The following is a 23,077-nucleotide window of genomic DNA, read 5'->3' as shown; positions in this document are numbered from 1 at the left end:
GAATGTATGGAGGTGGTGAACTCATGGAGATGTCATCTGCACTAGGTTCATCATCTCCCCTTCCTGACAGTAGAGTTCCCTGTCCTCCCCAGCATTCTCTGCGAACTGGATGAGGGGAAGATGTCGGCTGTCCCTGCCCGGTCTGGGATCCTCCTCATCTGTTGTGGGCCAGCTTGGCTGGATGAAGACAAAGAAAAGTGATGAGAAGGGATGGAACCCCAGTGTGTGTGTGTACTGAGCCCCTCCCAGAAGAGGCAGAAGATGGAATGTGAACAGGATGAGAGATGAAATGGTGGTAATGTAAAACTATCCGTCAGACCATCTGTGGTGATATGTCTCCCCACTAATGGCTGTGTGAGACCCCTGAAGAGAGTAACCCTCTGAGTATATGATGTCACGGTGAGAGTTTCAGAGGGAGTTGAAGGATGACTTACATTGGCAGGGAGCGGGATCATTCGTACTCATCCTGTACCGGATGGCGTTGTGGGTGGGGTGATGAGCTGCACTGATCTCTTCTGCTACGGCCTCCCAAGCCAGAGAGATGAGACTGGAGCTATCCCTGGGATAAAGCACACCCCTAACCTGCCATGCTCCTCTGATCAAGGCTTTGAGGGTGTTAGGGCAGAAGTCTTCTTTCTCTGGTTGCCGGTGATCTCTAAACATCTCCTGGAGGCAGCTAGGTTGGAGAGAGTGAAAAGTGTGCGCTCGGGTAGTGTTTAAATATGGTGCTTCGACCTTCGACCCTGTGAGGTAACAATGGTCTGGACGAATCAGACCTGACCTGCCAAGTGATTCAGAGATACTCGCCTGTGCATAATTAATGATCATCGAAGCGTGAAATCAAGCGCGATTTCCTGCCATTTCAGGAAAAGCATCATGGAACCCGTCTGCCATCGCACTCAGTGAAAAAAATGGAAAACTCTGCCTATCATTCCTGAATGACCTAACACCAATTTTAAGGTTATGCCCCATTGTTCTGGACACTCTTGCGAAAGGAAATAGCTTCCTTGCAGCCTACCAAATCACATAATTATCTTAAAGACTTCAATTGGATTACTCTTTAATCATCTACATTAAAGAAGATACATGTTTAATCCATGCAATCTGTTCTCAGTGTAACCCTTTAGCCCCAGAATCACTTGTCAATCTTCAGTTCCTCATGCAGAGCTCTGTTTGCCACAGTTTTGCCTACTCATTTAATCTGTCAATATCCTTTTGCAACTTTTTGCATCCACCTACACTATTTACTTTGGCAGAGAACTCATGTTATGACAAAATTAGATATATAGCCCTCTATTCCTTCATTTATGTTATTTATAAACATAGTGAAAAGCTGTGACCTCTGTACAAATTACTGAGGGACACCATCAATAACATTTGAGTACCAGCCCATTATTCCTACTCTCTGTCTCCTACATCCAAACTGTACTCCCTCTGCAAATCACTTGAATGCCTCCAATTCCATTATTATCACATTTTTGTAAGTATTCTTTCATGTGGAACCTTATCAAAAGTCCAGTAAAATCCATGGACACTTCCTTATCTACCATGTTAACTATCACATCAATGTATTCTTTTTTTAAATATATGTTTCCAATTAAGGGGCAATTTAGCGTGGCCAATCCACCTACCCTGCACATCTTTGGGTTGTGGGGGCAAAACCTATGCAAACGCTGGGAGAATGTGCAAATTCCACATGGACAGTGACCCAGAGCCGGGATCGAATCTGGGACCTTGGTGCCGTGAGGCAGCAGTGCTAACCACTAGGTCACCGTGCTGCCAACATCAATGTATTCAACTGGGTTCGTTACTTACCTTTAAAATTCACGCTGGTTCTCCGTTCACGGGCACAGTCGCTAATAGTCGGTTTTAGTAACTTCCCTGGAATTGATTTTGTACTAATTAGCTTTTAATTTCTTAGTTTCTCATTCTTATCTTTCTGAAATAATGGGGTGACTGTGCAACTTTCCTGACGAAAGGGTCAAATTCTGAATCAAGGCTATTTTAGGAAATAGTTCGCGAAATGCTGTCCAGCCTGTGATGATAGGTAGACTATCATCTGTATATAATAGGAATAGATCTTCATCACCTGTATGCGTATTATAAGTTATATGTTTTACTGTTGTAGTATTAGCATCCGAACAGAAGGTGGCACGAGTATGCAGGCACATGACCCGGATGCACTATGTGGTCAGGCAGTAGGTGTTCGTGTGGAGAGTATAGCAGTCACGTTGAGGGTAGCTCTGTAGTTTCTTAGTGTTAGTGAGTGTTAGACCATTAGTTCCCACTATTTCTATCTTAGATATTGTAATAGCCCTTTAGTAGTAGTAGTTAGCAATAAATAGTTTTTGTTTAAGTCCAAGTCTGATGCTCTTTGTTAAGACGACTGAATCGTGATCCATTGCCGGCGTATCAAGAGAACATTGCACAGCATGGGACTGAATCCCATTTGAATAATTCTATCCATTGTTTTATGTTTTTTAAATCCCCAAAGAAGCTGAAGTTTGGTTATAAATGCAAACACTCACCCAATTTGTGAGGTCGCATGAATTAAATTGTGGAATCTTGACTTTCAATTGTTCAAGCTCATACCTTGCAGTTTAGTGCTCTTGGCAGTACAAAGCAAAAATAATTTTTAGCAAAGTATAATCTCGTGCGGGAAAGTGGAGAGGGTAGCCCACCGGCTAAGCTGTCAGGTTTTCCCATGTTTTTGAACACTTTGCCAAAAAAATTAAAGTGGCAGATCTCATGAGGCCATGCTGGCGGGGTGGGCTCTCATTGAGCCCACCCCACCAGTAAAATAACATCCTGATGAATAAAAATTTAACCCCCCCCCCCCCCAGCCCTCCCCACCACCACTCCCGCATGCAACCACCACACCTGCATGCAACTCCCCAGGCACTTCCCTCACAGAACTCTTGGCCCCACCAAGGAACCCCTCCCCCCCCCACTCAACATCCCCCCCTTGGCACTGCCCCCAGCAATGTCCACTGGTACTACCAGGGCAGTGCCCCCTGGGAGAGCCCGGACAGTGTCTGGGAGTGACCCTCTCCCCTGCGGGCTGTCCGCACCTGTGTGCCTCTGGTGGGTTATGCTTACCAGGTTCACGTCGTGGGGGACCTGTCGTGATTCATATTGGCACACCCTCAAGTTGACGTGACAGGACAATTTAACGTGGGGGAGCTATCAGGCATAAGATCCTGATAATGATTTTAAAATTGATGCAAATTGGAATCCTGACGTTTTTAGAGTCGGGATTCCCGTTACATCATTGGCAGGAGGGAGGGTGGACAATCGTTTGTGGAAATCCCACCAGCGTAAAAGCCTTTTTGGGATTCTCGCTCAATTCTCCACCCACTCTCCCCGTATGTGTGAGCAGAAAATCCTTCGCATGGAGGCAGGGATATTTTCCATGAGGCGCCAGGCTGCATTTTATAATACCATATGTGATGGCTTGATGCATACACTGGAGATTTCCAGTAGTTAATACGGTAGTTAACAGTAGTTTATTGATGAACAATTAACTCATAAGCAACAGGCACAGAACACAATATAACCATAGAATAGAATTCCTACAATGCAGAAGGAGGCCATTCAGCCCCCGAGTCTGCACCAACACTCCACCTAGGCCTACTCCCCGCCCTAGTCCGGTAACCACATCTAACCTGCACATATTTAGACACTAGGGGACAATTCAGCACGGTCAGTCCACCTACCCTGCATATATTTAGACTGTGGGAGGAAGCCGGAGCACCAGGAGGAAACCCACGCAGACACGGACAGAAAATGCAAACTCAACACAGTTTCCCAAGGCCGGAATTGAACCCTGGTCCCTGGCACTGTGGGGCAGCAGTGCTAACCACTGTGCCACCGTGCTGCCCCTGGATCACTTCAGCTCGGGGGTCCACATTGCCCAGGGTTCTGCTCCAGGGGCCCGCTAACTCTCTATTGGCCGGGGTTCGCCTGCTCCCAAGCAATTGGCTGTGAGCCAGTCACGTGGTTCGTTGAGCCAACCTCTTTAAGGCCGTCGTATTACACCGTGCACTAGTGTTGGATTCTCGCTTGCAGTAGTCAAGGAATCCTATAATAGTGGGCATATTGCTCATGATTGCTCAATCCTTGTCCACTGCGTATGAAGAATCCCAAGACATCAAAGAAGCTTGTAAAATGTCCTTCAGAGGATAGCTCTCTTCTACCCAATTTGACAAACAGATTTATGTCACCTGGCATTTCAGAATAATGAATAGAGGGTTAAAAGGCCCAATTATTGGTTGAATGCAAGAGGTCAGACAGTGAAGAAAATGAGTACATGCATGGAGGACTCACTAAATTATTAACAATCTTCAAGACGTTACGTGCCTTATCTACCATAAAGTATCTGAAATTAGAAAGAAAATGCTCCAAAGTGTGCTTGCATCAATCTTCCAGCATCAGTTTTGCAGCAGCCAAAAATATTTGCCCAAATATGAATGGGTGTACTGGTATTAGACCTTAATGCTGAGAGACCTATTAGACCACATGCTAACCCCCCCCCACCCCCATAATTGCCATGGCAACGCTACACACAAATAATGGCACGCGTTAGAACAACTGAACATTGCTGAACAGTGGCCTTCATGGGGTCAGGGATGGGGGAGGGGGTATTTTTCCACTATTGACAAAATGCTCAGCTTTTTGAACACTGCTCACCAACCCAGGCCTCCCCACTGCCCCCCCCCCCCATCCCCCATTGTAAGGCTGTGTCCCCCACCACAACATCCTTCGTTTATCAGCACATATTTATCATGGCACATCCGAGAGAGGGAAATTCAGTGTGAGGAGCCAAGCGAGCGCACACCCTCAATGATTCAATGCGCTGAGTTTCAACCATGAAACACGTCAGCAATTAAATCCACAATGGAAAAGAGAATGGGGCATTTCTAAAATAAAGTGAGAAAAGGCATGGAGAGAAAGAGTGGCTTCGTAGCAACAATCCACACCTTACAGTTGTGTACATTGTGGATCAAAAGTGAAATAATCTCTCAGGGAACACACATTTATTTTTCACAACAGGTGCATTAACAATGGTTGAATGAAACAAGATGTGATTGACAATGAAAAGGAAACAAAGAAATTGAAAAGTTGCTAGGGCCTTGATGAGCCGACTCTCCAATGATGCTGTGATGTGGTTCATTGGTTTTGCCCATTACACATTTCAGATCAAATAAACTGGCCGGTAATCTGCACAAGCCACAAATGATTTGGTTTGCTCATGTTCAGAGCTTCAGAGCAACCAGCTCCAACACAGGCACAAGGTAGAACAACAGGGACTGGAAGGATAATAACCATGGGCACAATTGGTAATATCTTTAAGTTACTCCTTATCGTCTGTTTCTTCGGAGGGGGAGGAGTACCTGGTAAGTTCTTTTACAAGCGCTGTGGCTGCTTCTTTTAACTAAAGCTGTCATTTTCTTTTCTCTTAAATGTTTAAGGCTTCCACTTAACCAAAAACAAATTCCGTTTATTTGGTAATGCACTGTCACTTTTTAAATAATAATATATTTAATAGTGTAACATAATGCTTTGTTATATTACATCTTTGGATCATTATGGTGTCTTGCTTTCCAGGGATGTAATTTTGCAAACTATATTAAATATTTTTTTTTAAACTAAATTTTGGAAAACAAAGTTAGGAAATGATTGCCTAGTTAAAAAGTGTTAATAATATAAAATGATATAAAGGTGTGCTTATAATTGTCTCATTTATAAAAAGAATTAAAGTGTGATCCATATAGTTGAGTTTCAAGGTGTTAATTTCTCCAGGTCAGAGTCTGTTTATTTTCATGTGATTTTGTTATGTGCTGTTTATACTTTGTTATGTCTGGAATTGAACCTCTTGGTCGACCTTCCACCTTCCATCCTCTTTAAACCTGAGCTCATCCAAGTTCTGTTACTTATATCCTCATTAACACCAAGTCCAGTTCACGCATTACGCCTGTGCTCACTGACCTATGTTGGCTCCCTGATACAGCAAAGCCCTGGATTTAAAAATTCTCATTAGTATTCTCATTTAGTATTCAAATCCCTCCATGGCATCACCCCTCTCTATCTCAGAGAACCTCTTACAATTTTCTCCCCCTCTACCCGCACCCCCTGCCCCACTAAGATCTTTGCATTCCTTTAATTCTGGCTCCTTGCACATCCTTGATTTCCATTGTTCGTCCTTTGGTCACCATTCCTTCAGCTGCCGAGGATCTGAACTCTGGGATTACCTCCCTAAAATTCTCTGCCTGTAACTCTCGCTCTTCCTTTATGTCACTCCTTAAAACCTACCACTTTGAATAAGATTTGTATTACAGGTATCTCTTTATGTACCTCAGGACCAGATTTTGTGTGATCATATTCTTGTTGAGGACTTTGAGGCATTTTCACGATGTCAAAGGTGTAATATGTTGTCATGCTGAACTCAGTGTTTGGAATTCATCAGGAAAATTCAAAGTAGATAGAACTTTCCTCCTTCCAATGTGGACATACACTAGATACTTCATACAGAAAACAGCTGGTAACTTGAGAAACTTTAAAAGGAGTAACAATTACCAACAGTGGCCAGGACAAGCTCTCGGCTGAGTACAACCGATGTGATTGGTTTGAGGGAGAGGGAGGGGGGGAAGTCTTGTTATCTTTACTGTAGTTTACAGTAATATGTACTAACTATGTCAATTGGTACATAAACAAACCTCTGGAGCAAAATATTCATACTGGCACGGATTCAGAACACATAAATTGTCGCACATAAAGCTTGCTTCAAAGTTCACATTGCATCCAATTCCAGGTCCAGTCTGACCTCCAAATTGCAGCTATTGCCGAAGGCAATAAATATCTTATTCATAGATTCCAGGACAATTTTACTGAACCAACTATTTAGTCCTCTGCCTAATGCTGCACCGAAGAAAAGTAAAGAACAATTTGTTCTAATCCGGCAAAATGTACGGTTACACAATGAAGGTGAGATAACAGTAAATCAGTCTCAACACTAGGCGACCCTCTTACAAAGACCATCAGGCATATTAGTGCTCATTCTACCCACTCGACAGTGCAATCTCTAAGCCTTACCTATCAGTCGCCGTGCTAACTCCTGGTGAAGGGAGCAAATAAACACTAAAAAACAGCATTTCCTGAAAATCTCTGGGAAATTTCTTACAAAATAATTAAGCAATGAAACTCCAGGACCATGTCACGTGTAACCATGGTATCGTTAAGCAAACTCACCGACGGTCACTTCCCCAACTTATTGATTTGTCCTCCTGTCACAGCAACTGCCCATGTTCCTTTCTTAAATAGGAATGTAGCGTTGCCAAATCTGCAAATAGAATCCCTGGTCATTGCAAATTGGAATTCTGTGCATCGGGGCTAGGTATTCCACATGAACATGCCACCTTAAGTATTTGGAATTCTATACTTTCAATACTGTTTCCTAGAAAGCCACGAACAAAGATAAAGGTCGTAGGTGGACGGGAATGCCATTACCTCTTAAGTTTCGCTCCAAGTTACACTGCATCCAGAGATGGACGTTCCTTCATTGGCAGATCTTAAGGGTCAAGATCTTGAATCTCCAACATACCAACAGTGTGGGAGTAACTTCACCACACAGACTTCAGCAGTTCAACAAGGCAGCTCACCAACATTTTCTCAAAAGGCAACTAGGAACCCCACCATCTTTCAGCCCCATTTTTGTAACCCCCCCTCAACACCCCAACCTTGCGGAGGAACCCGGGAATCACCCCTTCCCCACCCCCTCTACTTAGCAAGGCACCCCAACCCCTGGCAGTGCCAACCTGGCACCTGAGCATCTGGCAGTGCCCCTGGCACCAGAGTGGCACTGCCAGGGTGTCTGGGTGACACTGCCTGTGTTCCAGGCTGGCAGTGGCAAGGTGCCTGGATGCCTGGGGAGTGCCAGTGTGCCACCCTGCCCTGTATCCAACCATCCGGGAATCTGCAATGGGGGGACAACCACCCACAGTTCCCATTAGGCCTGGCCCACCTTTGTGTGGACTAGTACAAAATGGCACCCTGGTGGGATCTCCAGGCGTGGCCGGTGAGTCGAGGTGAATCTGACAAATGCATATTTAAATTAGCTGAAAGGCTCATTTAATTATGCGGGTCAGTGAGAGCAAGATCCAGATCACGATACCGCATGAGATTCCATTGAACCTCGCAAGCTATGTCGAGCGTTGCAAATCTCACGAAAGGTCTCTCACGAGTTTCAATGGCCTCGTCCCGCAACAAGTCAGGAATGACAAAGCTGCTGAAGCATGTCCGAAGTGTTACCGCCAGGACTGAATAGAGTGCGATTCGTGTTAGTGGTGCTATTCGGTAGGCGAGGCAGGACATGCAAATGGGCTACACTCTGCTGCCATGAATTCAGAGCAAATCCTGGTCCAGGGGTGTTCTAAACTTTGGGGCCGTATATAGCGCTAAAGGGTCTGGCAGCTGGAGCTGTTTTTCAGCGCTCCACATACCGCACACTCACTGCTGCCACTAGGATGGATGGCTCAAGGGCGGTAGTCCAACGTGGACCTACAGCTACATGCCAATGAGGAGTGAAGGGATACCCTCTTCCCCAGTGTGGGCCACACATTCAACCTGGGAGATGGTGGCAGAGGTAGTCAGTGTTGCCAGCCTCACCAGGAGGACACAGCTGGTGATCAGGAGGGGTAGGGGGCACTGGTGAGGCCTCTGGAGGAACAGAGAACCAGGGAGGGCTCCAAAGGCCATGGTGCAGGGTGAGCTCTGTCATAATATCCACTCATGTATATAATGAGATGCAGACAGGCAGTGATTGACACACAGGATGACCAGTAAGCACACAACACAGTGCAGCCAATCACCAGACAGGACACTACCACTATAAAGCCAGAGGGCACCAGGTTTCCTGCTCTCTCTGGACCCAGCCACTGAGACAGTCAGAGTCCACGAGCTAGCAAGCACAAACACCATGCGGTAGCTAGTAAGTCTGGTCAGGCTACTACAAGGTCTCCAGTCAGTTCAGTATAGTGTCGACCCACAGCTGAATATGTATATCAGTTCTATCGTTGAATAAAACAGTGTTGGATCTTCTCCAGTGTTAGATGTCTGTTTTTAGCTACCCTGCATCAAGTGCAGTCCACATCGAACCTACCTGCCTAACACATCATGGTACCAGAGTGATACTGATCTTGACAGACCTACCTTGAGTGAATCAGCATTGACCAGCAATCAGCCATCTGGTGAAATGGAAAACATCCAGCCTCCTCTGCAGCTCCGCATCTCTGGCAACCTCGGCGCCAATTGGAAAATCTTCAAGCAAAAGTTCCTCTTGTACATCGAGGCCTCCGACCTCGAAGCAGCATCGGATGCCAGGAAGATCGCGCTATCTCTCTCCACCGCGGGGAACCGCGCCATCCACATCTACAACTCCCTCACGTTCGCTGACGGCGAAGCCAAAACAAAATTCAAAACAGTCCTGCTGAAGTTTGACAGCCACTGCGACATTGAGGTGAATGAGAGCTTTGAACGGTACGTTTTCCAGCAGAGGCTTCAGGGTAAGGATGAAGTTTTTCAGTCCTTCGTGACCCATCTCCGCATCCTAGCGCAGTCATGTAACTATGACTCGACGGCTGATTCCATGATCCGGGATCAGATCGTTTTCGGGGTCCACTCCGACTCCCTTCGGCAGCAGCTCCTGAAAGTCAAACAGTTGACCCTCTCTGTCGTTATCGAGACGTGCGTTGTCCATGAGCATGCTAAGAATCATTACTGCCACATCAGGGCGGCAGAAACTGCAAAGCTGGCCTCCCATGAGGCGGTACGGGTGCAGGCCATTGCACAAATGCAGGGCCTGAGCATCGAGGAGAGTGGCTGTTTCACGCGCTTTTCCCGGGTCCCTGCGCAAGCGCACCATGACCGAGTGGACGACGAGCCCGACAACCCAACTGAGCAGGTGCGTACGTCGACCAACCGCACTGCGCATGCGCGATGGCGCACGGAACGCGCTGACGTCGGCGTCATGACATGTCCAATTTGTGGCTCCGCCCATTTAAAGCGGCAATGTCCGGCAAAAGGACCCCGGTGTCTACAGTGTGGCAAGCTTGGCCACTACGCAGTCCTTTGCAGATCTGCTCCACCGCTCAGCAGGCAGCAATCCCAGCTATGGCGCAGAAGTGTCCGCTCAATATAACAAGGCATGCCAGATTCCGATCACGACAGCCCAACAGACCCTGATGCTGAGTGCCTCAAGTCCCCGCACCGGGTGGGTATCATAACTACACATGCGCTGCCTTCAACCACAACGGCGAAACGCCTCTCGATCCTCAGTGTGGATCCCGACGACGAGTGGTGTGCTGTCCTCACAGTTAACAAGGCTCGCATCCGATTTAAACTGGACACTGGCGCATCAGTGAACCTCATCTCAAACTCCAACCTCGACACCATCCGCACCAGACCAAGCATTCTTCCACCGGCCTGCCAGCTCCTTAACTACAATGGCAATGCCATAGCTGCCAGTGGCTCCTGTCAACTAGGGGTATCCAACAAGGCGATCAACGCAACACTGCGGTTTGAAATCATCAGGCCTGACAGAGCGTCCCTGCTCAGTGCTCGAGCCTGCAAGCTCCTGAACCTTGCTCAGCGAGTCCACACCATGTCATCATCACCGGCGAAGGCCTCGTCTGATGGAAACTTGCAAGCCGACATAGATGACATTATCACGCAGTACCACAGCGTATTCAATGGAATGGGCATGCTCCCATACCAATATAAAATCCTGCTCAAACCGAACGCCACCCCTGTAATTCATGCACCACGCCCGGTGACGGCACCCCTCAAAGATCGTCTGAAGAAGCAATTACAGGACCTCCAAGACCATGGCATCATATCGAAGGTCACAGAGCCAACAGACTGGGTCAGCTCCATGGTCTGCATAAAGAAGCCATCAGGGGAGCTTCGGATTTTCATTTCATTTCATTTCATTTGCATTGACCCTAAGGATCTAAACCGCAACATCATGCGGGAGCATTACCCGATACCAAAACGTGAAGAGTTGACCAGTGAGATGGCTCATGCTAAATTCTTTACTAAGCTGGACGCCTCCAAGGGTTTTTGGCAAATACAGCTGGACGCATCCAGTCGCAAGCTGTGCACGTTCAACACCCCGTTCGGTCGCTACTGCTACAACCGGATGCCTTTTGGGATCATATCTGCCTCCGAAGTATTTCACCGCATCATGGAGCAGATGATGGAGGGCATCGAGGGGGTGCGAGTGTACGTTGACAACGTAATTATCTGGTCCACAATGCCCCAGGAAAAATCGCTCACCTCAAGAAGGTATTCCAGAGAATTCATGAACATGGTCTCCAGCTCAACAGGGCCAAGTGCTCATTTGGTCAATCGGATATTAAGTTACTGGGTGACCACATCTCGCAGCAGGGTGTGCGGCCAGATGCCGACAAGGTCTCGGCGATCAATGCCATGAAGACCCCGGAGGACAAGAAGGCGGTCCTCCGCTTCCTCGGGATGGTCAACTTCCTCGGGAAATTCATTCCCAATATGGCATCCCACACCATGGCCCTCTGCCATCTCGTCAAGAAGTCGACGGAATTCCAGTGGCTGCCCACGCATGAAGCGGAATGGCGTGAGCTGAAAGCAAAGCTCACCACAGCCCCGGTTCTAGCGTTCTTCGACCCAACCAAAGAAACCAAGATATCGACTGATACAAGCCAGAACGGCATAGGGGCGGTGCTCCTTCAGCGAGATGACTCCTCGACATGGTCTCCAGTGGCGTATGCCTCCAGGGCCATGACGCCCACTGAGCAACGGTACGCTCAGATTGAGAAGGAGTGTCTGGGCCTCCTGACAGGGATAGTCAAGTTTCACGACTACGTTTACGGCCTGCCAAAATTCACAGTAGAAACGGACCACAGGCCTCTCGTCCATATAATCCAGAAGGATTTAAATGACATGACACCTCGGTTACAGTGAATTCTTCTTAAGCTACGCCGCTACGACTTTGAACTTGTCTACACGTCAGGCAAAGAGCTGATCGTTGCAGATGCCCTATCCAGGTCCATTACCACACCGTGTGAACAAAGTGACTTCATCTGGCACGTAGAAGCGCAAGTGCAGTTGTGTGCCACCAACCTTCCGGCCTCTGACGAACGGGTGGTCCAAATTCGTGAGGAGACGGCCAAGGATCCTCTGCTGCAGCGTGTGATGCAGCACCTTACCAATGGCTGGCAGAAGGGACAATGTCTCCAGTTCTATAACGTAAAAGATGACCTGACGGTGGTGGCGGGAATCCTTCTGAAACTCGACAGGATCGTAATTCCTCAGAGCATGCGGTTTATGGTGCTGGGCCAACTCCATGAGGGTCACCTTGGGGTTGAGAAATGCCAACGCAGAGCTCGGGAGGCGGTCTATTGGCCAGGCATCAGCCAGGAAATTGCCAACACAGTCCTCAACTGCCCTACCTGTCAGAAGTTTCAACCAGCTCAACCCAAGGAAACGCTGCAACAGCACGAGATCGTGACCTCTCCGTGGTCCAAAATAGGTGCAGCCCTTTTCCACGCCAAGGGGCATGACTACGTAATCCTGGTCGACTACTTCTCCAGTTACCCAGAAGTGGTGAAACTGTCTGACCTCACGTCGAAGGCGATAATCAAAGCCCGCAAAGAAACATTCGCCAGGCATGGGATTCTGCTCCCGGTAATGAGCGACAACGGTCCTTGCTTTTACAGCCAGGAATGGTCTGATTTTGCACAGTCCTACAACTTCTGTCACGTAACCTCCAGTTCCCACTACCTGCAGTCAAACAGGAAGGTCGAGGAAGGGGTCCATATTGTAAAGCGGTTGCTGTGCAAAGCTGCAGACTCAGGCTCCGACTTCAACCTGCGATGCTGGCATTCAGGGCAACCCCACTGTCCACTGGGTTGTCTCCAGCGCAGATGCTCATGAATCGCATTCTGAGGACCACAGTTCCAGACATCCATGTTCCATACCTTGACCACCTCATGGTCTTACAGAAAATGCAGCAGTCACGGCCCAACAGAAGGCCATTTACGATGCCCATGCCAGGGATCTACCCGAGCTGGCTCCAACTGATCATGTTTGTGTCCAGTTGCCTGAGAGCAGCTGGTCAGCCACAGCTGTCGTGATCAAACAAGTGGCCCCAAGATCGTTCCTTGTCCGCATGGCTGATGGCTCCCTGCTACGGCGCAACAGACGGGCACTGTGAGTGGTTCCACACCCGCTCCCTGACCGAAGTGCCCCGCCGCCTACGATGCTTCCTCCGGACATACCCTGCCACGAGGCCACCGATCTACCAGCAATCCTGCCGGCCCATGCGACCACCGCGATGGCAGCGATCCCGCCTATCCACGTGCAGGCTGCACCTGATCCACCTCTGTGGCGATCGACAAGAATTCGTCGCCCACCACAAAGACTGAATCTGTAGACAACTTTTGTACATTTTGTGACTTCATCGATTTAACCTCTGTAAATATTGTTTTGTTTGCCATGTCTCTGCACTATCGACACCTTGCTATTTATATATCGACATTTAGACACCTTTTGTGTATAGTCAGGCATATATATATATATATATATACACACGTACGCACACTTTAGTATTTATTTATCTAAAGAAAAGGGGGAGATGTCATAATATCCACTCATGTATATAATGAGATGCAGACAGGCAGTGATTGACACACAGAATGACCAGTAAGCACACAACACAGTGCAGCCAATCACCAGACAGGACACTACCACTATAAAGCCAGAGGGCACCAGGTTTCCTGCTCTCTCTGGACCCAGCCACTGAGACAGTCAGAGTCCACGAGCTAGCAAGCACAAACACCATGCGGTAGCTAGTAAGTCTGGTCAGGCTACTACAAGGTCTCCAGTCAGTTCAGTATAGTGTCGACCCACAGCTGAATATGTATATCAGTTCTATCGTTGAATAAAACAGTGTTGGATCTTCTCCAGTGTTAGACGTCTGTTTCTAGCTTCCCTGCATCGAGTGCAGTCCACATCGAACCTACCTGCCTAACACATCAAGCTCTGCTGATCATCTGCTTCCTCTGCCATGGAACAGCGCTTCTAAGAAGTGCCAACACCACTTTGGCCCCTAATTGAGCTTCGCCACGCCCATTCCCTTGATGACACAGCTGGGGTACGAGGGTATCCAGAGGGGTGGCCTGTGTGGGCTCCCAGATGACCAGAGGCCTTCTGAACAGTCAAACGATACAGGCCGCACTCAGCAGAGTGAGCAGCCCCACAGTGTCAGTGGCACTAAAGGGGTGCGTTTAAAACACAGACGGCAGGAATGGTGGTCTGAGCCAGGCCACTCCGATCCTGAGGAGGACAACCAGAGTCCACAGACATGGCACCAAGTCACTTCCTGCTACTGCCCCCAGCCCGGGCAGCCACCCCACAGCAAGCCCGACAGTTTTCAATGGATTTTCAGTGTTTTTTCAGCCTCCCGTTCCTGATTTGCAGACAGGGCGCCAATCCCCGTTTGTAAAAACTTGTAGCAATTTGCGTCAGCGAGACTTTTACCTGGGAGGAGAGGAGCATCGTGGAAGGGCGGAGAATGAAGTGTCCAACCCCCTAATCACATTTAAATTCAAGCAAACGCCGGATTTGCATGCCGCTGCCGGCGCCGCCGCAAACCTCGTTTTTGTTGCCAGGTAGAGAACGGAGCGTGGCTCCGGAATCGGTGCCGGGTGCAAATCTCGATTTGCGCATCACGCCCAATTCTCCGCTCGATTGTGATTCGCGTTTCCGGCCTCATGAGGAGAGGAATCCAGCACAGAATGTCAGGAATTCATGTCGGACGCTTCCGAGAGTGTGCGATGTGAAGTAGGGGTGGGTTTGACTGCGACAGCTCTATGTTGCCGCGTGTGGCAGATTTATGGGGTAAGATTTTTCTGGCCCCTCGGTGGTGACTGTAGAAGCTGGGGGAGGGGCTGGGGACCTAGCAGGGTTTGGGATGGTTTCCCAACACATGCTGGTTACTTTCCCAGCAGCAAGACAAACTGCAGATAAGTTGCTGACTGAACTGAGGGAGGTAACTATTTAAACAATTAAAAATTCTATCAAAGATGAGTGTCCTGAGCTTCTGGCTTTTGTCAGCAGTGGAGTGGTCCCTCCCGACATGCCACATTATGAGACTGCCAGCTTAATGGGGGAAGTCTGTCTGCAGTAGCTGCAGGGGGGACGAGGGGCCTGCCTGGTTTGCTTTGGGATTTTTATTTTTACACTTACCTTATCAAATCTTGTGCCTCAACAGCCAGTGTCGATTTCTGGCCTTGGTTCATTGGCTGTGCGGAGTCTGCACGTTCTCCCCGTGTCTGCGTGGGTTTCCTCCGGGTGCTTCGATTTCCTCCCACAGTCCAAAGATGCGTAGGCTAGGTGGATTGGTCATGCTAAATTGCTCCTTAATATCTAAAGATGTGAGATCAGGTGGTGTTCTGGGAATAGGGTCCCGGAGTCCATGGTAAAATCCTGCTCCATGGAACCTGCAGCAGAACCTAAAATATAAGGAACAGCCAGGGAACACAGACTGTTGCCCTCCCTGATGGCAGCTGGACACACAACTTTCCAACGCAACATCAATTTTTTAATCTCCCACTATACATTCCCCAAACGTATCTATTAACAGTCAATTTCAGTCCGTCGTTGTCAGCTGCCTACTAGCAGAAATGAAAAGCCTTACAATCACTATTTTAACTGCATTTTATATTTCTATTTTCCTGCCAGTGACTTGAGGGAATCGGCAGTTGGTAGTGAGTAGTACTCGAGGACAGTCGCACTCGGCGTAGTTTTGGGAGAATTCACTGAATTCATTTATTGACTGTATTATAGTTTGTTAGTTATCTTTCCACGTGTTCATCATGTTAATTAAATCATCTTACTAGTCAAAGAACTAGATGTTTTGTATTGATCTTTACTATGGCCGTAACACAGAACATAACAGGGTAGAGATCTGCTGCCGTGGCATGTCACTGGCAGTTTAAGGGTCTGGCACATTAACATTGGACCAAGCTTGGAGATATATATATATATATATATAGTTCTTGTACTTAATAAATGCATTTAATTAACCTACCTAAGACTACAAAGACTTTATCAAGAGCCACCGAACGGTGTCCAAAACCCTACAATAGTCACACTTTCTATCTTGCATCATCCTTGTACATGCACTGTAACTCATCTGCAACCGTTCCATGACATCTATCACCCAGCTAAGCCTAAGTCAACTCCTTTTTCTCCTGCCCTCCACTTTGCCCTCTAGAAGGAGATCTAGGGTTTTTTTTTAGCTCTGATCAAATGACCAGAATACTGGCTATTTCTTTTTGCTCTTGCAATTTCAAGCATCTCACCATTTGCCTTATGGTCAGTATATGAAGTTTAAAGAGTATGCCTTAGCATCCACATTTCAAAGGCCTTCCCTTTTCTTCCGCAGACCTATATTTATTGACTAGGCTTCTCAAGCACACAGGAAAGTGGATAGAACAAACAAGGTCTGAAAATATACAAATAATACTTCTTAAAGGTCAAAAGTAAAAAACCGCAAATGGTGGAAATCTGCAAGGTCACACACTTGAAACATTAACCCTGTTTCACTTTCCACAGATGCTGCCGGACCTGTGGTATTTCCAGCATTTTCTATTTTTGTTACTTTTTAAAAAAATGGTATTTGGCACAATTTTCGAGATAACATGAAGCACTTTTCTCTTTTTCCACAAGGTGTCAGTGGATTTATCAAGATACGAGATCTACCAGCTACTGTCACAATACAAGAAGACACTCCTGCAGGAGTTGCTATCTTTAACTTTACAGTTGAGTCAACAACCGTTAATGAGATAACATTAACTCCTAAAATAGCAGCTACCAATCCAGTCAACAGCTTTTTCACTGTCTCTGTCAGACGCAGTGGAGATTTGGAGGTAGGGACCTTTTTTTAAAATAGGGAGTGTTACGATTATAAAGGAAATTCAATTAATGTTGGGAATAAGGGGAAATCTGGTGAAGAGCTATTCCACTCATTTTAAACCCCCTGATACTGCATTTCTCCACAATAGAAAGGTTGCTCCATTCATCCTGCTATTTCTCCTTGTGGTGCTGGGAAACTATCCACAATTTGTTCAATGTTAGGACTGTGGAAGGCAGCGATTGCGCCAGATTTAGACACAAAGCCAAAATCTGGCAAGTGGCATTTACTGAGGTAAGTGCAATGTTATGTATTTGGTGAGGACAAACAAATGACACTGACACTTTACATGGAATAGGACAAACATCACTTGAAAAAGTAAAGTGATCTTAGTGTTACAATCGTTAGAAATCCGTGACCAATATTGAGCAGCCAGAACCAAGATAATTGTGCATTAGTTTGTATTAAGAGGACTATTCAATATAAAGCAAAGGGCACTAATGTGTCCTTGTCCAAGGCCTTGACTGGGTCATCTTTAGAATATTGTGCCCAGTTTCGGTTCCTTCATATTTCAGGTGAAATAGAGCGTGCGATTCAGCACTGATCCTGATCTTGCCCTAGCTGGGCGTGATCCAGATCTGCATATTTTCCGCCCGCCAACTGCAAGATTGCCATGGGCAGGAAGCGGACCATGGAAAGGTTCATTGACCTTGGGCGGGAATTTCCGGTCAGCGAGCAGTGCGGCCGGAGAATCCCGCCCCTGGACTCCTATTTCACCCTGCGCCCAAGTGTCAACTCCCGCGCCTGCAAGACTGCAATAGGGCGCCGTTTAGCTCAGCACGCCAGCAGGAAATAGACGAAAGCATGGTCTCAATGAGGAGAAACTCCCCAGAGGCCCAAAAAAACAGCTACGTGCCGGCGAATAGCAGTGTGAATCACAGCGCTGTAGCCGCCAAAACGCGCCCAAAAACAAACTTAGTTTTAAGTCGCTGAATCACGCTCAGAAGCTTTTGAGTAGCTTGTTCACAATAGATTTAGAGTGGAACTAAAAGAATGATTTCCATCTTAGAAAAAATGAGTTACTCAAATAGGCTGAAAAAGTTGTATCTATTCACTTTAGGGATGTGTAAATTTGGTTGATTTTCCAGCAGTATACAAAATACTTAAAAGCACTCAATTGGGTCCCCATTGAGTGACTATTTCAATTTAATTGGTTGGGAAGACCTGGGAGTCACGTCTATAAGGTACGCAAGGCAAGGGCCAGTTTAGGTTTTGGGTAGTTCTTCTCTTCCCAGCAGACTGTTGGAACAAGTGACCAGCTACGCTCTGCAAACCTTCAAAGGAGAACGCGACTAGTTCCTGGCTGGGGCGGGTGGCCTTGTCTTGTTAAAGGGAGGTGATACAGCATGTAATGTGAGGATGGTCAATGCAACCGTCTGGGCTAGTTTATAGACAAGTGCCAGAGAGTTATTTTCTGGAAATTATCTCTAACCGTCTATTGGAAATTGCATGTCTGCTGGTGGGTGGGGAGTGTCCAATCATGACGTTGCTTGGACCACAACTGTCCCGGACAGACTTGATAGATCAGACTCTTGTCCAACTTGGCATTTTCAAATGTTTGTGTTATTATTTTATCTACTCATCAGTACCACGGCTCTGTCTCTATTGTTCTGACTTTGCAAGATGGCTATGTTCTAAAATGGTGGGCGGGGGGGGGGGGGTGGAATACCGGCCAATATAATTCAAATTGCTCCCATTCTCATGGCTCAGTGAGAGGAAGCTTGTGAGCAAGCCAAGTAGAGGGTGTGGGTGGATAGTGCCAGGATTGGTTCATACACAGAGGCAATCTGTATCCTCTAGTGTCGGTGTTCAGGGATGACCAAATTTAAGTGTCACCTCCATATGGTTTACACTTTGCACCAATGGAAAGCAAGTGGAGCAGATCATAAACTGCTGATGCTTGAAACTTGATTCTAAAATAGAATATTCGGGAAACACTCAGTGATTCAGACAGCATCTGTAGAGAGAAACAGCATTGACATTCCTAACAACAGGTCATCTGCCTGAAACATTGGGCTGGATTTTCATCTAAGAGGTGGGTAGTGGGAGTCAGGGAATTTCTGGGCTCAGTTCAGCCTGGCCTGTCCACCCTCCTCAAAGACAGCCACAGAGGAGCTGCTGGATGCTGAGGTGGGCTGGTGGAATGGCTTGCCTCCACACTCTGGGACATTGTTCCAGTTGTAATAAAGACAGAAAAAAAAGAATGACCCTCTAGTCCTCACTCCTCCTCACTCTGCATATGCCTAAGTGCCATCCGTGCCAACCCATGTCTCTCCAACCACCTCGCCATGACCCCTCATACCCTTCTTGCCATGCTATGGCCCCCACTTCTCCCGTTGCCCATCATTCCTTTTATGCCAAGATATGGTCCCCATCCATCCCCCTTCGCCCATTGTAACTTCCATGTCAATCTATGCCACTACATGACCATTCACCCATGATACACTCCTACAGAAGCAATGAAACCTCTAATAATGTTAGGATGTGTGAAAAAGTTTTAATGTTGTTCATAACTTTCTGATAAAAAACTGTTTTGCTTGTGCCCCTATAGAAATATCAATCACCCAGACAATTTAAAGCATCAATAGCAAACTGTAAGCACTTGGCACTACTTTATCTTATGTAAATAAACATTGTGCAATTAACAGAATAGATCAGAGAGCCAGAGTAGTCAATCAAGCAGTGTTTTGCCTTGGGTGCAGCTGTTTCAGCAGCCTAAAGAATGTCAGCTAAAATGTATAATGAAGCTTGGCTGAGAGTCCAGACATCTATTATCCACTATTCGGTTGAAACAGCTGTGCCAAAAGGGAATATATTGCTTGATTGACATATTTTGTTCTCTGACCTATACTGTCAATGGCACAATGCTTATTTACCCTGGATAAAGATGCTTCAACTGCCTACAGTTTCTTCTGAGACTGGAGGGCATATGGCCATGATAAAAGCAACTTTTATGAATGAATGCCTTTTTGTAGAGATTTTTCCCACATGCTATTGTTAATATAGGGTTCAGTGGTTCTGTAGAGTGTATGCTGGATAGGCAGGCACGCAGTTGAGATAAAGGGATTCTGTCTAGCGAACCTCGCTGTCCAAGCAAAGAATTCCGCAATTTCCGCCTGTACATTCTGCCGCACCTCTGCGCAGCCACCCTTCTTGGGCTAGATTTCCAGTGCCACCTACAAAGCCTGACCTTTAAATTTGGCAGCCCTATATCCCCCCCTTACTGTCTTCGGCCTCACGACCCTTAAAGTCGACCCGCCTTCCCTGTTTGCGAACCTCACCCCGGATTGCAAACTCGTCGCCACCAGGAGCAGACGGTACAGTGTCCAGGACCGGACTTTCATCAGGTCCGAGGTCCAAAGGCTGCTGAAGGAAGGGGTCATCGAAGCAAGCAACAGCCTCTGGAGGGCTCAAGTAGTGGTGATAAAGACCAGGGAGAAACATAGGATGGTCATCGACTATAGCCAGACCATCAACAGGTTTACGCAACTGGACGCCGACCTGGTAAACAGGATTGCGCAGTACAAGGTTTTCTCCACGGTGGATCTCAAGTCTGCCTACCACCAGCTGTCCCTTCGTCATGGTGACCGCCAGTACACTGCCTTCGAAGCTCTATCACTTTTTAAGGGTGCCATTCGGTGTCACGAACGGGGTCTCGGTCTTCCAACGTGAGATGGACCGAATGGTTGACTGGTACGGCATACGCGCAACGTTCCCGTATCTTGATAACGTCACCATCTGCGACCATGACCAGCAGGACCATGACACCAACCTCCGAAAATTTCTCCAGACCGCGAATATCCTTAATCTGACCTACAATAAGGAGAAATGCATGTTTAGCACCGACCGTCTAGCCATCCTAGGCTACATAGTGCGAAATGGAGTCATAGGCCCCGACGCTGAAGGCATGCGCCCCCTCATGGAGTTCCCCCTCCCTCACTGCCCCAAGGCCCTAAAGCGCTGCCTCAGCTTCTTTAGCTATTGTGCACAATGGGTCCCTAATTACGCAGACAAGGCTCGACCCCTGATCCAGTCCACAACCTTCCCCCTGTCGACGGAGGCCCGCCAGGCCTTCTGCCGCATCAAAGTGGACATCGTAAAAGCCACGATGCGCGCCATTGACGAGTCCCTCCCCTTCCAGGTCGAGAGCGACGCGTCCGCCGTAGCTCTGGCCGCCACCCTCAACCAAGCGGGAAGGCCTGTGGCTTTCTTCTCCCGCACTCTCCATGCTTCCGAAATTCGCCACTCTTCCGTCGAAAAGGAGGCCCAGGCCATAGTAGAAGCTGTGCGACACTGGAGGCATTACCTGGCCGGCAGGAGATTCACTCTCCTCACGGACCAACTGCCGGTGGCCTTCATGTTCGATAATGCGCAGCGGGGCAAGATTAAGAACGTCAAGATCTTGCAGTGGAGGATAGAACTCTCCACCTACAATTATGAGATCTTGTACCGTCCCGGGAAGCTGAACGAGCCTCCAGATGCCCAGTCCCGCGGCACTTGTGCCACCGCGCAAGTGGACCACCTCCGAGCCCTCCACGAGGACCTCTGCCACCCGGGGGTCACTCGTTTCTTTCATTTCATTAAGACCCGCAACCTGCCCTACTCCATCGAGGAGGTCAGGACAGCCACCACGGACTACCAAATCTGCGCGGAGTGCAAACCGCACTTCTACCGGCCAGAGAGAGCACATCTGATAAAGGCTTCCCGTCCCTTTGAACGCCTCAGCATGGATTTCAAGGGCCCCCTCCCCTCCACCGACCGCAACATGTCCTTCCTGAACGTGATTGACGAATACTCCCGGCTCCCATTCGCCATCCCCTGCCCGGACATGACCACGACCACCGTCATCATGGCCCTCCAGGGTGTTTTTACACTGTTCGGTTTCCCCGCATACATTCACAGTGATAGGGGGTCCTCCTTTATGAGCGACGAACTGCGTCAATTTCTGCTCAGCAAAGGCATCGCCTCCAGCAGGACGACCAGTTACAACCCCCGGGGAAACGGGCAGGTAGAAAGGGAGAACGGAACGTTCTGGAAGACCGTCCTGCTGGCCCTTCGGTCCAGGAATCTCCCAGTCTCCCGCTGGCACGATGTCCTCCCAGTGGCCCTTCACTCCATCCTGTCGCTGCTCTGTGCTACCACAAACCAGGCACCTCACGAACGTCTCCTTGTTTTCCCCAGGAAGTCCTCCTCTGGGACCTCGCTCCCAACCTGGCTAGCGACACCCGGACCCGACCTGCTGCGGAAACATGGGCGCACAAGTCGGACCCGTTGGTTGAGAGGGTCCACCTGCTGCATGCCAACCCCCAGTACGCCTACGTGGCGTTCCCCGATGGCAGTCAAGACACAGTCTCCCTTCGGGACCTGGCGCCCGCCGGAGCCCCACGCGTACCCGCACCATTGCCCCCACCCCCACCCTCCCCACAGCACCTGACCGGAGGGTCAGTACTGCCGCCGCCCCTACCCAGCGCCGAACAGGCACCGACGCCCCCTACAGGCGCCCCTTCCCCTGCCACTTTTTGCCCCAACAGCGCCGCCTACGGGTGACGAAGCTACCTGGGAGGAAGACACCACGTTCCCGGAGCCACAACCACCGGGGCCCCCACCAGGATCACCGCCGAAGCCCAGACGCTCCAGAAGGACAACCAGGCCACCCAATCGTCTGATTGCTGCACCATAAAAAATAAAATTTCTGTTACCCTCGACATCACCGCCGAAGCCCAGACGCTCCAGAAGGACAACCAGGCCACCCGATCGTCTGATTGCTGCACCATAAAAAATAAAATTTCTGTTACCCTCGACATCACGGTACCTCCATACCTGGTCCTACCATGCAAAAGGCGACAGTAACGCTGGCCATCACCCCGCTGGGTTCTTTTTAACAGGGAGTGAATATGGTAATACCAGGTATTGCAGTACCTGAGAGGTGGATGACCATTGGCTAGACTTAGGAGTCTACCATTGGCTAACGTACATAGCTCCGCCCTGAGAGGCGGAGTATAAGAACCAATGTCGTCCCAGCAGCCTTCACTTTCTGTATCGAAGCTGCTGGGTACAGTTCTAGCTGAT

At 48.3% G+C, this 23,077-nt stretch overlaps 1 protein-coding gene across 1 annotated transcript in view; it reads left to right on the top strand.

Moving 5' to 3' along the window:
* The first annotated feature begins 5,254 nt into the window (after positions 1-5,254).
* LOC140395959 (cadherin-related family member 3-like) overlaps positions 5,255-23,077 on the top strand; it is an 80,317-nt gene continuing 62,494 nt past the window's right edge. Inside the window, exons 1-2 of the mRNA XM_072483986.1 lie at positions 5,255-5,396; positions 16,765-16,964. Coding sequence (XP_072340087.1) covers positions 5,327-5,396; positions 16,765-16,964 — 270 coding nt within the window. The 5' untranslated portion in view covers positions 5,255-5,326. The remainder of the gene's footprint in view (positions 5,397-16,764; positions 16,965-23,077) is intronic.

Source organism: Scyliorhinus torazame, chromosome 19, assembly GCF_047496885.1.
Source record: "Scyliorhinus torazame isolate Kashiwa2021f chromosome 19, sScyTor2.1, whole genome shotgun sequence".
In the NCBI taxonomy this organism is placed as follows: domain Eukaryota; kingdom Metazoa; phylum Chordata; class Chondrichthyes; order Carcharhiniformes; family Scyliorhinidae; genus Scyliorhinus; species Scyliorhinus torazame.
Note: the sequence above shows the minus strand (reverse complement) of the source record. Positions and strands in the feature narration are given on the sequence as shown.